At 39.5% G+C, this 15,737-nt stretch overlaps 1 protein-coding gene across 2 annotated transcripts in view; it reads left to right on the top strand.

The window, feature by feature from the left end:
- The window catches only part of LOC131077167 (adenylate kinase 5, chloroplastic), a 317,818-nt gene that overhangs the window by 191,896 nt on the left and 110,185 nt on the right, over positions 1-15,737 (top strand). For both annotated transcript variants that reach the window (XR_009358969.1, XM_058014606.2), the window contains exons 13-14: positions 5,064-5,143; positions 5,310-5,375. Coding sequence is in view for 1 of the 2 variants with exons in the window: in XM_058014606.2 (XP_057870589.2) it covers positions 5,064-5,143; positions 5,310-5,375 (146 nt within the window). In the remaining variant the exon portion in view is untranslated. The remainder of the gene's footprint in view (positions 1-5,063; positions 5,144-5,309; positions 5,376-15,737) is intronic.

Genomic DNA, 15,737 nt, shown 5'->3' with positions numbered 1-15,737 from the left:
AATGCATATCACATTCCTTGTTCATCAAAATCCATGGCACATTCCTTGCTGGCTGAGATTCATGGCATGTTCCTTGCACTCCTAAAAGCCCGGCACACGCCTGACCTCCCCAAATCCCCGACATCTTCCACACACTCCTAAATTCCCAACCACATGCTTCACACCTTCAAATCCACGATCAGACCTTAGGAGGTGAAGCATCAGAGAAAATTGTCCTAAAAATCAGGGGCTACAGACCTAATTCGCCTCAGCTATAGAAGAATCAGATCTCAAAAGGATAAAAATCAGACTTAAAACCCTAAGAGCAGAATTCAGGTGAATTCCTTCAGACCTGAGTGAATTGTATTTAAATTCCATCAGGCAAATTTCTGTTTATCCTACTAAAGTAAACTTGGGAGATCTGGTTTACATGAGTTAAGAAGGCATTCTTACCAAGTTTTGAAGCAGATTGCAACAACTTTATCAGATCTGATCCGAATGGTAGCAGACTGAGAATTGAAGGTTTTTATTCACATCTGATTCATTGTTTGGTTGTTTTGTAGTTTTGACATAAGGAAGAGGGTGGATCAGATCACTTAACATGCACTCACAGACCTAATTGAAGGACATTCACCACTTGAAACAAGGTTGGAGTTTGATGCAAAGGCAAAGGGATGACATGAGGACTCAGTTGCAACATAGAGATGATCAATAATGGAAATCAGGAAAGGATCAAAACATTTGGAAGTAAGCAGCCATACATTCTCATTCCCAACAATGCAAGAGAGGGGGCTTCACAATGGGAGAGATCGCGCTAAGCAAGGAAGTGGATTGCTATACATGAAGAGCACTTAACATTCATCAACTTGGCAAGGGAAAATAAGGATTCATCATCACAAGATGAAGGTCATCATCATGAAAGTGCGAGCATGAGAGTGAAGGTCCTAGAATGATTGCTAGTACAACAAGGGAGTAATCCAGGAAAGGGAATTTCAAGATGAAAGAAGGTCAATGACAGTCAAGCTAAAGGATTCCAAGGTTGGAAAGTGAAAGACGTCATAAAGAAAAAGTCTCCACAGAAGAGGAAGAGAATTTAAATGTGATCAAGGTAGGAGATAGTTCCAGAAGAGTTAATCAAAGTTAGAAGATGGTGCAATTTGGGAATATCTCCCACCCTCATCACGTCAGGTGCTTGGAAATGTTGAGTATCAAGAGATATTGCCCGGATCACAAACTCTTGTGATGAATTACAAGGAGTAAGCTAAGTTGGTGCCTCATCATCACCTATCCAATTATATCATTCCAAGTTTGGGTGTTGAGATTCAATGCACTTGACTCATCCAACGAGGAGGATAACTACCAAATGAAGGCACAAAGTTCGATGTACCTAACCTCATCATTCATTGGTGCACATTCAAAGAAGAACACTTGTCCTAAAAAAATGTAATTTTATCATTAGTCAAGCATTAAATGTTATGTAATGGGTGTAAAAAACCCTAATTAGGGTTTCTATCTTTCAATCTTGGCCATTCAATTGTATTGAGAGCACTATATAAGGCTCCACTCTTTCATTTGTAAAGGTTAATAGTTGATCAATAGACATTAGATAGTAATTAGCAGTTAGAGTAGAGTAGGAGAAGGCATAAATTGTTGCCAAGCTTGTAAATAAACATCTTTTTCATTGAAGATATGGTGGAATGTGTTGTTTCTTCTACATAATTGCATGGTTTCTTGTTAGATCCTCATGTTAGATGAGTTCTTCGATTGTGATGGAGTAATGTGAGGACGTTGATAATTCCTTGTTCATACTGTTTGTAGTTGGATGATTTTCAATTATAGTGCATAGTTAGCTTGAACATCAAAATGTGCTAAGTTCAATTGTGGATGTGTTTATTCAAGTTGTACCAGTGTATTGGGTATTTGGGTGAATGATTCATGATATGAAAACCTTTCATTTCCCTTGGAAGATTGCATCGGCCTTGTGTAGCTATTGGTAACATGGTGAAGCAAAGTTCAGTTGAAGAAATGTGTCCATTCAAGCATGATCCATTATTGTCATTATTCTTAGGAGTAGATTAGATCTCTCTAAACCCTTCATCTCTTTTTATCTTTTTTCAAATCATGTAAAATTTCACGTTCCAGTAGTATTCAAGAAAGAGTTAAAGTAAACATAAGTCCCCCTTGTGATTCCATTAATATCACATCAAACCATTGAGCTTATCCACACATCAAAACCTGACAGTAGAAACCTTGGAGTCACCTCGTATGATCACATAGCTTAGCATTTGAGAGGATTTTGTGTATGAAATGCATAAAAAACACATCAACAGTAAGTCACCACCAAGCAGTTATAATCATGGTCTACAACCACGTTGCGCTTGGTAGGACTATTTAGATTATATATGTGAATAATCAGCTCTAGATTCATGTTTTTTATTTTGTGATTTGCTATCTATGTCTAGGAAGGGTGTTCAATGGTGTATTCGATGTATCTAATATGAATACACACATAGATACAATTCAATAATTATAAAATATGTCCTGATATGTGTGATCTATCGGCCATACAAAGTTTCATAACCACTTAACTCTTGATTTGACTTGAAATTAAGGAGACAAATACTAAGTTTTTGGAACTTAGATGTGCTATATGGAAGTAATTACTTGCAACAAATATATCATAGAGATAATTATAGAATTTGAATTAATGAACTGTGGATGATTAGAGAGTAACTATCAAATATGCATTGATATGATGTGACGTATCTAGCATATCATGTTCCATAACCACTCAATCCTTATTTGATTGGCAATTTGGTGGATAGCACACTAAATTGTTGTTACTTTATGTGGTAGATGGCAATTAATTACAGAAAATATATCATAGATAGATAGAAAGAAATCATATTAATGTCCACGGATGACCAAAAGTAGGTCAATGGGACTTGAGAGTACATTAGATTACAATAGAAAGTTCTAGGAAGAGAACCAAGCGAGGTCCACAAAGGGGAAGAACCAAAATAAAAATAAAATAAAGTTGGGGACCACCACACGTGGTCACAAAACCAATACAAATAGCCAAGTGAGGGGAATAAGAGCCCCAAAGAGCATAAGATGAGGAGTATTGGAGAGATAAGAAAACCTCATTAAATATCATAGTCCTAGCTCTAATGGAGGAGAGAAATAAAGATATACATGAATAGAACAATTTTGGAGTTAGATGCTTTGCCACTTCATTGATAGGAGTGGTAGAGACATCTATCTCTGAGAAGAGATCTAATCCATTGCTCTTTGATTTGTATGAGAAGGTAACAACCCTTGAGAAGCTACAGCATTCTTGATTAAGACAAAAGGCATTCTTGATTAAGACAAAAGAGATAGCACTCCATGAGAAGAGGACGTGAAGCTACCACAGTATGCTCTCTGCTCATTTTGTCTCCCCAACAACTTTTGTTTTTGCATTGTATGGCAATTCATTTTTAGTTATTTAACTTATTCTTAAGCAGGAAATGAAAAGTCTAAAACTAGAAAGTTGAGTGCTTATCTTTGGAATTTGAAAATCATCTAACAAGCACTTCTTTTGAGGGGGATCCATCACAACATGGAATTAATTAAATATTAATTTCTAGTTTTCAAAAATTTTAATATTTTTGTTCCGCTTTTGCAATTTGCATTTTTGGAGCCCTTGGATTTTTTTTAGAGAAGCTGATGTCCCAAAGTAGAAGACTTCGAGAAAACCCATACTTTTTTACTCATCTTATGGTTTTGGATTTTAAAAAACTGGCAAAGACAGTACAACCAAAGTAAGGTGATTGTATTAAGGGTGGGTGCCTACGTTAAGGGGATATTACCCTAATTACCACCTGGATTTTTGCATATTTTTTGCACTAATGCATTTTTCTTTTCTAGGGCTCTTTGGATTGTTTCTTGGAGAATTTGTTGTCCCAAAGCAACGGACTTTGAGAAAATCCACAGTTTTTCGCACATCTTATGGTTCTAGATTCTAAGCAATTGGTAAAGAAACTATAACCACAGTAAGGTGATTGTATTAACGGGAGGTGCCTATGTTAAGGGGAGATTCCTCTAATTATCACTTGGAGTTCTACACTTTTTTGTAGTTACTTATTTTTCTTTTTGGGGCCCTTTGGATTTTGTTTTGGAGAATATGATGTCCCAAAAAGCAAGAGGAAGGACGTTGATAAAATTATTAGTCCTCTAATGCATCTTATGGTTCTAGATTCTGAACATTGGTCATATATATAGACATATGTATATGTACACGTATCTATATATATACATACATATATGTATATATACATATAGACATATGTATATACATATATATGTATGTATATTAAATATAGATATACATTTCTTTTCATATTTTCATATGGACATATTTGCATTATATTGCATCTGAGGGGTCCCTGAGAATCATCATTTCCCAAATCTGTATCCATATATGTATCTTGGCAATGTATCTTATTTCTGTTCAGCATGGATGTATTTGGTAGATAGTTGTTTATTTTACTATATTGGTAGAATAAAATAACCTTGAGGTGGATTAACACCTGACCTTGATTACAAGAATCTGTACACATCCCACTAGGAACACTTTCCAGACTTACACATTGCATTTGTTCTTACTTATTATACATTTCAGATAGCATACACTTCTTTATAACAAGTCGTAACATTATGCACTCTACTCTTGTACAGGGTTTTACATTCATGAAAATAGATATACAGTTGTTAATACATGCTGTATTTCTACTATCCATGATCCTGTAACTAGCAAAACTTTGCTTTTGAGTCTACAGATTAGTTATAAAGTCAAATTTATACTTTATCTGCTCCTTATTATGCTTCCATATACCAATCTCACAGCTGATGTGTTTTCCCCTAGATTTTTGAGATCTAAATCAATGTCTTTTTAATGGAAGACCATTTAATTTTGGATTCATAAATTTTCCGAGATGTACATTTGAATGGTGCTTATTATCCACTTATCATGGAGACTTTTTGGTTATTAATTTCATCAATTGAACAGAATTGAAATTCTCTGACATCCTCTCTTGTTACAGGTGCAAAAGACGTGAATGACCAAGATGACATATTTATTTTGGTGGCCCCTCAAAATGCTATGGGCAACTGTATAATTGATGTATCTTATGCAATTCCCTTCATAGCTTTGCAAATTAATATCATTTCCCATTCCTTATTGCTTTGAAATAGCTTACACCATAATTATAAACAATGACAAATGAAAATGCAAAAAATGGTATTCTTGCCATTTCAATAAATGTTGTATTTTCCAAATTGTATGGCAGGACTTGCAAGCTATGGTGGAAGCAGCTGGTCGTCGACCTTTGATACTTGTCAATCCTCGTCTCAAGGTTACTTTGCATTGCCTATTTTTCTTACTATAAGAAATGTTTTATCTTGTTCATTGACAATTTAAAGCTTCATGAAAGTTTATTGCACTTAATATCATAAGGTTTCCTAATAATCACATATGCTGGGACTTAGAGGCACCATTAGAAGATTGAAGTAACATTCATTTTAAATGTACAAAGATTTCCATGGAGTTAGATGAAGACAGAAAATTATGATAATGTTTCCACTGTATTATCTTGATAACTTGGCATGTACATCATGGCTTCTTTAATTAGCTTTAAATGAATGAGTTAGTTCAATTATTTTCTAAACTATTAACATGAAGTATTGAGGGACTACAAAGGCTTGCAATTTTCCATACAAAAAATTAATTCATCTATTTGCTAAAATGTAATATCCCCATTTTTGAGGTAGAATAATTAATTAATTAATTAATTAAGCTGTCCCAATTAATGATATTTCTTAAGGATAGCTTAATTGATTATTTTAATTAAAAGTATTAAGTTAATTATTTATAAAGTTATCAAATAAATAAAAATTAAAAGGTAACTTTATATTTAATTAATTTAATAAAGTGACTTAAATTAGTATTATATCATAAAAGTCACTTAAGTGAAATAATATTATTTCTAGAAGCTTCTTGAAGGGTTGGAGAAAAAGTATAAAATAAGGTCAAGTTAAGCTTCTAATCATTGAGGATTTGATATTTGATTTGGAGTTCTTCGTGGTGAAGGAACCAACTTGGGTTTCTACCATTATTGGTCATTGGGAGCGATACCTCCCATTGATTCGCATGATTGAGGTGGTGAAAGATTCCTTCGAAGGGTTGCAGCTGAGAGGAATACATTTCAGTCTTTCTAATTGAGCTTCATTGGTGGCCATAGGCCAAATTTTTCTGAGGTCATCTTGCATAGCAGATTGGAGATCATTGGTAGAATTACATTGCATTGATTAGTTGCATTGGAGGCATATTGGAGGCGTTAGAGGACTGATTTTATTATTTTCTGAAATCTGATGTAAAGTTACAGTCATATTGGACAGCCATTGGAAACCGCGATTTCACTCATGGAGGGTTCATATTACACCGATTCCACTTGCTAGTTGGAGCGCCCTCTTCCTTGGGTTATAGCAATGGAGTTTAATGCTTAAATGGAGACAAAGGGGCTACCATTTATTTATTATTGGCATTTATATCAGAACAGGGGCGATTTGGCAAGAGGAGAGCATAAAGTGTATTGATATTGCTTGCTTCTTCATCCTCACACCTAGGCGCTTCATCCAAGTTTACTTTGCATTGTTTGCATTCAAATTTCAGTCATGTATGCATGAATTTATGGGCTGCCATTAGTACTCAGAATCTTCTGAAATAGTATTCCATTGTAAGCCAAGAGTCTTGGCCATTGCTTAAGTACTTTTTAATCAGTCAATTGCTTTTCAATAATAAGGAGGGATAAGGTAGCATTCAGCTCATATCTTGTTACTTCAATGAATTAGTTTGCATGCCAAGTGTTTGTGAAAATGCCTCTTGGCTGTAGGTGCACATTTGTCATTGAAATTCATCTATATGCATTTGAGAAGAGCAAAGAGTCATTAATACTTTGAGTTTATAATTTGGATATCATAAAAATTGCATTTCATGTGTATCGGTGTGTTATGACCATCTCACACATCGCCCCATCAAAATGGGTTTTTGTTGTGCGTTGCACACGCTCCCTGTCGTCGACAGGGTCCCCCTTTCCTGTTTTGAGTTTTTTGATCGTTATCCCGAGGATCCAAGCAGAGTTTCTCGTATCTCTTCGAGCGAGTTCGTGACCAGTCCATAAGCTGATCGACATTGGAGTAACGAACCAATGAGTCCTCCTGACTGATCCGGCTTTCGCGCGTGAATGCCGAAAGCTTTGTTCCAAAATTTTAAAAGATTGCCTTGGATAGGCGTAAGATGGTAAGAACCAATGGACCCCGCCAACCCAGAGCTATAAGGCCAATTGCATAAAGTTTGCTACCCGACCCTTGCGAGGAACGGGCAAAAGATGATTTTCGCCTCCTAAAGGATCAAATTGCTCGGCCCAGCACCTGGGTATTTTGATGCCTCCCAAGTCCAAATTTATGGAGTCTGGCGAAGTTGGTGGGAGGTCCGACATTCTGTGTAAGTTTCCAAAATTCTCTAAGGAGCAGATTTCCCCTCCCTCGAGATCACCAAGTATAGGAGAACGATTTCGGACCTCAGGTCTGAAATTTTTTATATAAAGGCGGAATGTTCCGAAAAGGATGCATAGGGTCCGAAAGCCCGAAAAGGCGCCCAGGTCCGAGGTTGCGGTGTCTTTTTAACGCGTTAAGCTCCGAACTTTTAAAAACGCGGAGATAAAAGATGTACCAAAAGTTTAAAACACGAAAGTGAAAGTTTAAACATAATGTAAACACTTTTCGGACCCCAGGTCGGAACTTTTACGAAAGTAAAAGTTTAAACATAATGTAAACACTTTTCGGACCCCAGGTCCGAACTTTTACGAAAGTAAAAGTTTAAACATAAGGCTGACACTTTTCGGACCCTAGGTCCGAACTTTTACGAAAGTAAAAGTTTAAAACACGAAGGCAAAGTTTAAACCGAAGGCAATCACTTTCGGACCCCAGGTCCGAACTTTCGAAATTCAAGTTAAAACATAACATAATGCGATCACATTTTCGGACCCCAGGTCCGAACTTTTGCGAGTTCAAAGTTTAAAACATTATACGATCCTTTTCGGACTTTAGGTCCGAACCTGTCCAAAGTCGAGTTTAAAAAACCTAATGCATCTCCTTTTCGGACTTTAGGTCCGAACTTTGGCGAAAGTCGAGTTTAAAAAACCTAATGCAATTCCTTTTCGGACCCCAGGTCCGAACTTTGGCAAGTTAAAACAAAAACGAAGGCAAGTTAAAACATAAACGAAGGCAATCACTTTCGGCGCTTAGCTCCGAAGTTTTAAAACGCGGAGGCCAGAGCAAAGAGAAAAACGCGGAGGCCAGAGCAAAGAGAAAAACGCGGAGGCCAGAGCAAGGAAAAACGCAGAGAGCAAAGAAGAGAAACACGAAGGAAAACGCGGAGGTCCGAAGTTTGTTAAGCGCAAACCACACCCTTTACCCCAGGTCCGAAGTCCGTGCCAGGTTAAATCCGAAGCCTCCAATTTTGTCAAAATCCAAAGTTAAAAAGAATGCAATTCAAAATTTGAAAGAGCTCTAAAATCCGAAAAACAAGGAGGTAAGACGCCGCATTACCCTCTCGTCAACCATTTAAAATTCAGATTGCTAGGGATAGAACCATGTGAAATTGATAAATCCTCTTTCATCCGCCAAGCCGCGAAAATTTGAATAGAAAGGATAACCGTTGGGATTCAAATTTTGCAGGATCGTCCGTTCGCTTCGCGCGACGAGGTCCGGCAATCTCTCATCATTCGCTCCCATCAGGTAAGTACGCTTTAACGCGTATGGTCATTTAAAATGTGTAAATCAAATAGGCAAATACGCAAAATTTGAAATGCTTGGAGTCTGCATCTCCTTTTTTATAAAACGTTATTCGAACATCCGAAATTTAGGATTCATTCCCGAAGTTTAGCCAGAAACTGCATCTCTTTTCAAATTCAAACTTCTCATGTTTTGCCTCTGTTGAAAATTAATCCAAAAATTCGAAAGTGATAATGCATAGTCATAAATCTTCAGGAATATGATGCTGCTAAAGTTAATCAAGTTGTTAGCCAAAATGATATTTAAACTAATCCCGGTCTGTTGAAACACTTCTGTTATTATCTAACCCGCATTATCGTTCTTGTATCACCTTGTAATCCGTGTCTGGCTGTGTAGGATAAATGCCTAAATCGGCGGCAGAATCATCAAAACACCCGCTGCAGCCGAAACCTCACGAGCATCCAAATCAGACATCCCGCGGAAAGTTGAAAGAATGAAGTATCAATATCAGAGGGGAGGATTAAGAGAGTCAAAGGTCCAGAGCGTCTGGGACAACATTGGTGACACCGACCTTGGTCACATTGATATCCAGGACTTCAGGGATCGGGTCTTCTCACCCAACGCATATGGCAGGCCTAGGCAAATGGTGGAAAGTGGCATCGCCCAAGCAGCAGGGTTTCCTCCAGCAATCCAGAACTATGAATTAGTAGTAGAGGCCGCTCGGCATTACGAACCAAAGTCCAGATTAGTGCTTCTGCAAGATATGACATCGCCGACTTCTCCCCTGAGGCTATCGGTGATGCATTTGATATCCCCTTTCCAAATAATCCCATAGCTACAACAATGGACGAGGCGCAAGTGGCATATGATATGAACCCGACCCGATGCAGGGCATTGATTAATGAAGAATGGTTCAAGGAGAAAAGGCCTCCGAACACCAGGATTGTGAAAAAGACCCCCAGGAGTGACTCTCATAATGAACACGGGGACATGGTCACCTTACTCAGCCGAGTCATGGGACTTCCTAAGTCCAACTACTTTGAAGAGTGGATGTTCTATTTTACAGAGCAGGTCTTTGCTGGAAAGTCTAAGTTTGACTGGGCCCAGATCATAAGTGATAACATCCACGCTCAGCTGATTGAGCTCGAGACAAAGAAGTATTTCACCATGACCTCCTATTTGGTCTATATGTTCGCAAAGAACCAGCCACTGCCAGGGTTAATAATGAAAGGTGAGATCGGGAATGGGCCTGGTCAGGTAAAGGTTTATGATTGCTACCCGCAACTACACTACCAGGATATAGCTCAAAGGGAAAAGAACAGCCCGGCTTACGCGGTTGGTCAGTACGAACGCGTCAACGACGCCTTCACAATGCGCCTAGTCAGGCTAATGCAGGGAGGGTTACACATAAGGCTCTCAGAGCAAGCTACCACTTTAGTGCAGAGGTATGGGGCCTGGTTCATTCAGTTCCCAAGGTTCTCCTACATCCGAATAGCTGGCTTCGATGGTGCCCCCCTTCAACTTCCGTAGTACCCAACCGATAAAGTAGTCCTTATGGAGGTGGCAAGGCAATCACGCCCTGCCGGCATATTACTACGAGAGAGCAAGCAGGCTAGATTCGCATTTCCAATGACCATAGGCAGCCATGATGTCCAATTGAGAACCCCCACCCTAGCAGAGGAGTCCCTTGCGGAGCTAGCCTCTTATGGCCTACAGGAACATTTCCCAAGGAAATGTTTTGATCATGACAATTTGGCGAAGAGAGCTTACGGTAGGCGCTACAGAGCAAAGGAGTCAATTGAAGATTATTGGAAAAATTGCTCCGATGACTACGAAGTCAGGCGACGGGAATATTCTAGATTGAGTGTGCAGCAAATGCGACTCTTTGAGTACCGTCAGGTCCCGGATCAGCTCACAGACTCAGGGAACTGCCTCCAAGTCCGAGAATTCGAGGCAGTAAGGCACCTCTTGCCAGGCGTTGATTGGTCTCAAGACCCAATCACGGATTTCGAAGCAGTTATGGCAGCCCTGGCAAGATACACAGATCAATGGTTTCGGGGTGGATAAATGACCTATCCGACAGTGTAATCCGGCCGGATTGGGAGGAAAGGTTGGGAGCAGATAAGGTTTCTTATTCCATTGAAGACTTGAGTTTTGCTGGTCAGTTCCATTCAGACATATTGTGCTTCGAGCGTAATTGCTCCAGCTGGAAGGACGGTTTAAGGCACGTGGACCAGTATCTCGAGGGCATGCAGTACAAAATTCGCCACCCTCCCATGCCACCTTTTAGTCTCCTCTTCCAATTATGTATCAAGTTTCAGGAATATGTTCGCAAGGAACGAGCGGCAGGTCGTGATTTATGGCGAGAATACCTGCATGGCGAAGACCAGTTTCTACAGAAAGAATGTGAAACCAAAATAGAGAAAGTAGTTTCTCAAAAATGCCTTTTTCCCTCCAAGTCTTAAAAAGTGCACTTTTGTCCCAAAAAGGTGACAGTTGACTTTTGGTCAGCATATTGTAAAGTTTTTTGTCCCCCCTTTTTTGGATTATTCCAATTGTTGTAATTATCCTTTTTTGGTAGTTATTGCTCCCTTTGGGGTGGTTGTTGATATTTACCCCCCATTTATGGGTGTGGGTCCCTCTTTTTGTAAGGATGAATCTGGGCCACTTGTCTAGATTAGATCTTGGCCATTCATCCATTTTTGGAAACCTATTTAAGGGGACTGGTTTTCCCTCATTTAAAAAGGAAGTTCTTGGATTGTTGCGAAAGCTCTGAAGGAATTTGCAGGAATTAATACAATGGATTAAAATTACTTTCAAGTTTCCTTGTGAGTGCATGGTCTCCTTCTTCATTTAATTTTGAAAGCTCTTAATTATGTCTATTCATTTTGCACAGCAGTTTTTACTAAGCATCTGATAGAACCTCCACAGTCCATACCATTAGAGGATAGCTGATTGCTTTTTCCCTTTCCGCATGGTTAATCTGGGCTATTTTATGATTCATTTCGATTATCAAATATATACATATCATGAATGTAGAAGTTCTAATATCGTATTGGGTAATATGAAAATCTGGTTTCTCCTTTGAAGATTGCACTAAGTTTATGCAAACATTGTGTCTGAATGACTGATGATGCTTAATTTAGTTTCCCGGAGGTGTCTGTCTGCTTGATTGAATCTGCTGTCCTAGTTAGAATTTACAGTTCTCTCTCTCCCTATCCTTCCTTTCTTTCCTCCCAATTTTATCCCTTTTTTTTAGAAATCTGCAGTCCTGCTAAATCAGCTTCAAATTAACCAACGTCACCTGAAAGAAAACCGTAAAAGGTCCCCGGGAATTTATACATGGAATTGCCAATCAAACGTAAGTCCCCTTGTGTTTCCAGCATAAACACATAAAGCCACTGAGAGATCCCACAGTCAAGACCTGACAAAAGAAACCTTGAGGTAGTCTCCTTTGATCAAACTTAGAAAACAGCATTAGAGACTTCCTTATCTCAAGAGAGAGTAGGATAATCAGTCGGCTATTCTATTCTGCGTTGGCCGTATGGAGTTTGCAGCAATGCGATTTCATCCACGCCAACAGTTTTTTTGTTGGGGGGGGGGGGGGGGTTCTTTCTTTCTCTTTGCTTAGCTTTTCTCTGCTTGTTAGGTGTTTTGAGTGAGTTAGTGATGGCTTAGGTTAGGTAAGTTAAGGTTTCCTCCGTAGAACTTGCCTAGGGTTCTTTTTACGGCCAAGTCTGGTCTAAGCTTGGGGAAGTCATTGTTCTATGCCTAAAATCTTGATGTGAATTTTAACAAGACCTTCCTTAGAAAGTCGGAGAAAGTATATTTTGTAGAGGAAGTCTTGAGAGTTTGGGTCCAAATGAGTCAGGGGTGTAGGTCATGTTGTAAGTTGTTAAGCAGGAGTTATGTCTTCTGTGGAGTTTGAGTTGATGTGATGAAGCAAGTAATCGAAGTGTAGGCACGAACGACGAAGGCTAGCAAGGGGAAGTTTTGGGGAATGTCATTGTGACAGATAGATTTGAAAATTTGAGAGAGAGTTGAGAATTTGAGCTTAAATAAGAATTGCGCTCCTGACCCTTCCAATGGGTCCAGAGTGAATTCTCCTAAGAACCTCTCTTGGTCCCAGAGAAACGAAAATTGCCCGAAATCGCCCAAACTCGGCGAGTCCGAGTCCGAGTCAGGCCAAACGAGTCCCAGGGGCTCGGACTCGGACTCGGCCGAGTCTGGAGAGTAAACTCGCCAGACTCGCCGAGTTGGTGATTTTGGCTCAAAATCGCCAGACTCGCCGAGTCCTGAGCCCCAGACTCGGCTACTGGCTGGGTTAATAAAATGACAAAAAAAAAAACATTTTAAAAAGTAATAAGTTTTTTTGGAAGGGCGAAATTTGACATTTTGGTCTCTCCGTCAGGATTATTTTATGGAATATAACATTTAAGTATAAGAAAGAAGAAAGATATAAGGACCTTATACTTTAAGTTATATTCCATATATACTGTCAGGATGTTTGAGAGTGGTTTCGGGCCTCCAGGAGTTATATTGCAAAATCTAGTTTTTGGAGGATTCTTCAGTTTTCCAGACTTAGTCAAATTTCAGGATCAGGACATTCTAGACTTAGCCAAATTTCAGGGCATTTGAAGATCAGGATGACATTCCAGACTTTATCACTCACCAACTTGACCTAGCTTGGACCTTCAAGAATGATACTCACCAAGCAAGACCCAATTAGCAACAAGTGCAAAACCAGGCCCTAAGGAAGACTCTCAAAGAAACCCTAATTCAGACTTGTAATAAGTTTTTTTGGCCTCGCGGGGCGCTGCCCCTCGACCTCGCCCTGTATCGCGACAGGAAGCGCGCAAGGGGCGCTGCCCCTTGACCCCACCTTGGGGGCGCTGCCCCCAAACCCCCGTCGAAAAATATGGGGGAAACTGTGTCGATAGAAGTAGAGAAAATTTAACCTCCGAGTCTGACATTGATTGGATCAACCAAGTAGATATAGAGGTTGAGACTGTAGCCATGGCAGAGGAGGAGCGGAGAGCACGAGCACAGACAGGAGATTCAGAGGCAGATAGTGACACGGATGTTCCTAATGTTGGTGAGCATGGCATGGTGTCACGGGGAGCGGCTATGGCAGTCGAATCATCCAGGAACTACCTTAGACGCCTTTGCAGGGGGCTGGGGCCGGATGGTGCAGGCTCCTCTGAGCCATAGACTTGTAGTTGTATTTACCTTTGGTATTTGTATGAAACATTTGATGATGATCATATGATGACATGGATTTTTTATTCCATGAGTTTTGTAATATTGTATACATTTGACAATATTTATATATCTATGTTTGTTATTTTCTTCATCTACAATTTGCGTTTATGCTTATGTGATTGATGTATACTTGTGTATGTAATCAAATGAGCCGAGTTTGATGATGTTATTGTGTCTTTAAGGTGTATTCAATAAAGTGTGCATGAAACAAGTTTTAAATCTTAAAAAATCTCTAAATTTTTTGAGTTTTTCACTTTCCCGAGTCCAGCCGAGTCTGGAGCCGAGTCTGACGCTGAGTCCCGAGTCCGAGTCCGATTTGGCCTTGCCGAGTCCGAGCCGAGTCCGAGTTTCGTTTCTTTGCTTGGTCCTAACTTGGACTATAACCTTGTTGTGTGTTATGCACACCTCACCTCGTCTTTTACGGGGACCCCCTTTGTTTTGCCCATTGCTTTGCGTTGAAGAGAGAAGGTGAATGCTCAGTGTGAAAGCCGAACAGCCTGGGGTCAGTAGAGTCCTGATGAGATCAAACATGGAATCACATACTTTCTCCTAAATGTCTTTGTCTCCTGAGCCTTTTCCAGTGTTAATATGATCCCGAAGCATAAGTTGCAATTTCCTCTCATTTGCCAAAGGCCCAAATTTGCAAATCGAAGGCAACGAGTAAAAGATAAAATCGCGCATTCTGTAGCAAAGTGTCCAGTTAAGGTTCACTCAAATGGGCCTGTTTGACCGAAATAAACAGAGCCTCGCCAAAACGGCTAATGAGTCGATAATGCCAAAATAGTCTAAATCTTGCCATCTTCCCTATATGCCCAAAAAATGACAAATGAACAAACTCACAGAAAGGCCACTTTGGCTGAAAACCACTTCGAGCTCATAAATCGGCTAAGTGGGCCGTAAATGATGAGGCTTCACAGTCTTGCAAACTCAGCTTGTAAGCCGAAAATGAAGCAACAGTTGAAAGTCACGCAGAAGGGGCTCCAGAAAATCTTCAATCCTCCAAAATCGCACGATTTACATTTTCGGCCCGAAGGACTTGATGGGTTCAAGTTTGCAAAATATCCCTTCATGCCAAAGTCGAAAATGGCTCCATAAGCCGAAATCGCGATAAACACTCGGGCCAAAAATTATAAAAGACTAAGTTCGCGAATTGGCCATTTTCGGCCGAAAACCCTAAGTCACTTATTTTTGGTTTCATGCCATATCATTTCCAAGGGCTGAAAATGTCATAAGTTCCAAGAATCATTAAAATCGTGAAAAAATATGCTTTTGGCCCGAAAATGGCCTTCTAACCCAAAAAATGCAAAATAAGAAGTAAAGGCGTTTTAATTTGTAAAAAGGCCTTTTAGGCCAAAAATCACGTGAAAGTTTTAAAATGAAAGTTCGCATTTTATGCTTTAAGACCGAAAACACCAAAAGCAAATAAAATCGCGAGGAAGTTTGCAAATTCGGCCAGTAAGCCGAAAAACTTAGGAGAATAGTAAATCGTGCCAAACAAGTTACAAACCCGAAAATGACTAAAGGTTCCAAATTGCGCATTTTTACTAAGCATGCCGAATTTCCAATTTATAAAGGGCGTGGTGAAGACAACTCGGTGATTTTGTGGAGTTTGCAGGATTTTAAAAAAAAGTCGCAGAATAATCAATTTGGCCGAAACTCCT

The sequence above is a fragment of the Cryptomeria japonica genome, chromosome 9, assembly GCF_030272615.1.
Source record: "Cryptomeria japonica chromosome 9, Sugi_1.0, whole genome shotgun sequence".
Taxonomy (NCBI): domain Eukaryota; kingdom Viridiplantae; phylum Streptophyta; class Pinopsida; order Cupressales; family Cupressaceae; genus Cryptomeria; species Cryptomeria japonica.
The sequence above is the reverse complement of the archived record's forward strand: the minus strand, read 5'-3'. Positions and strand labels throughout refer to the sequence as shown.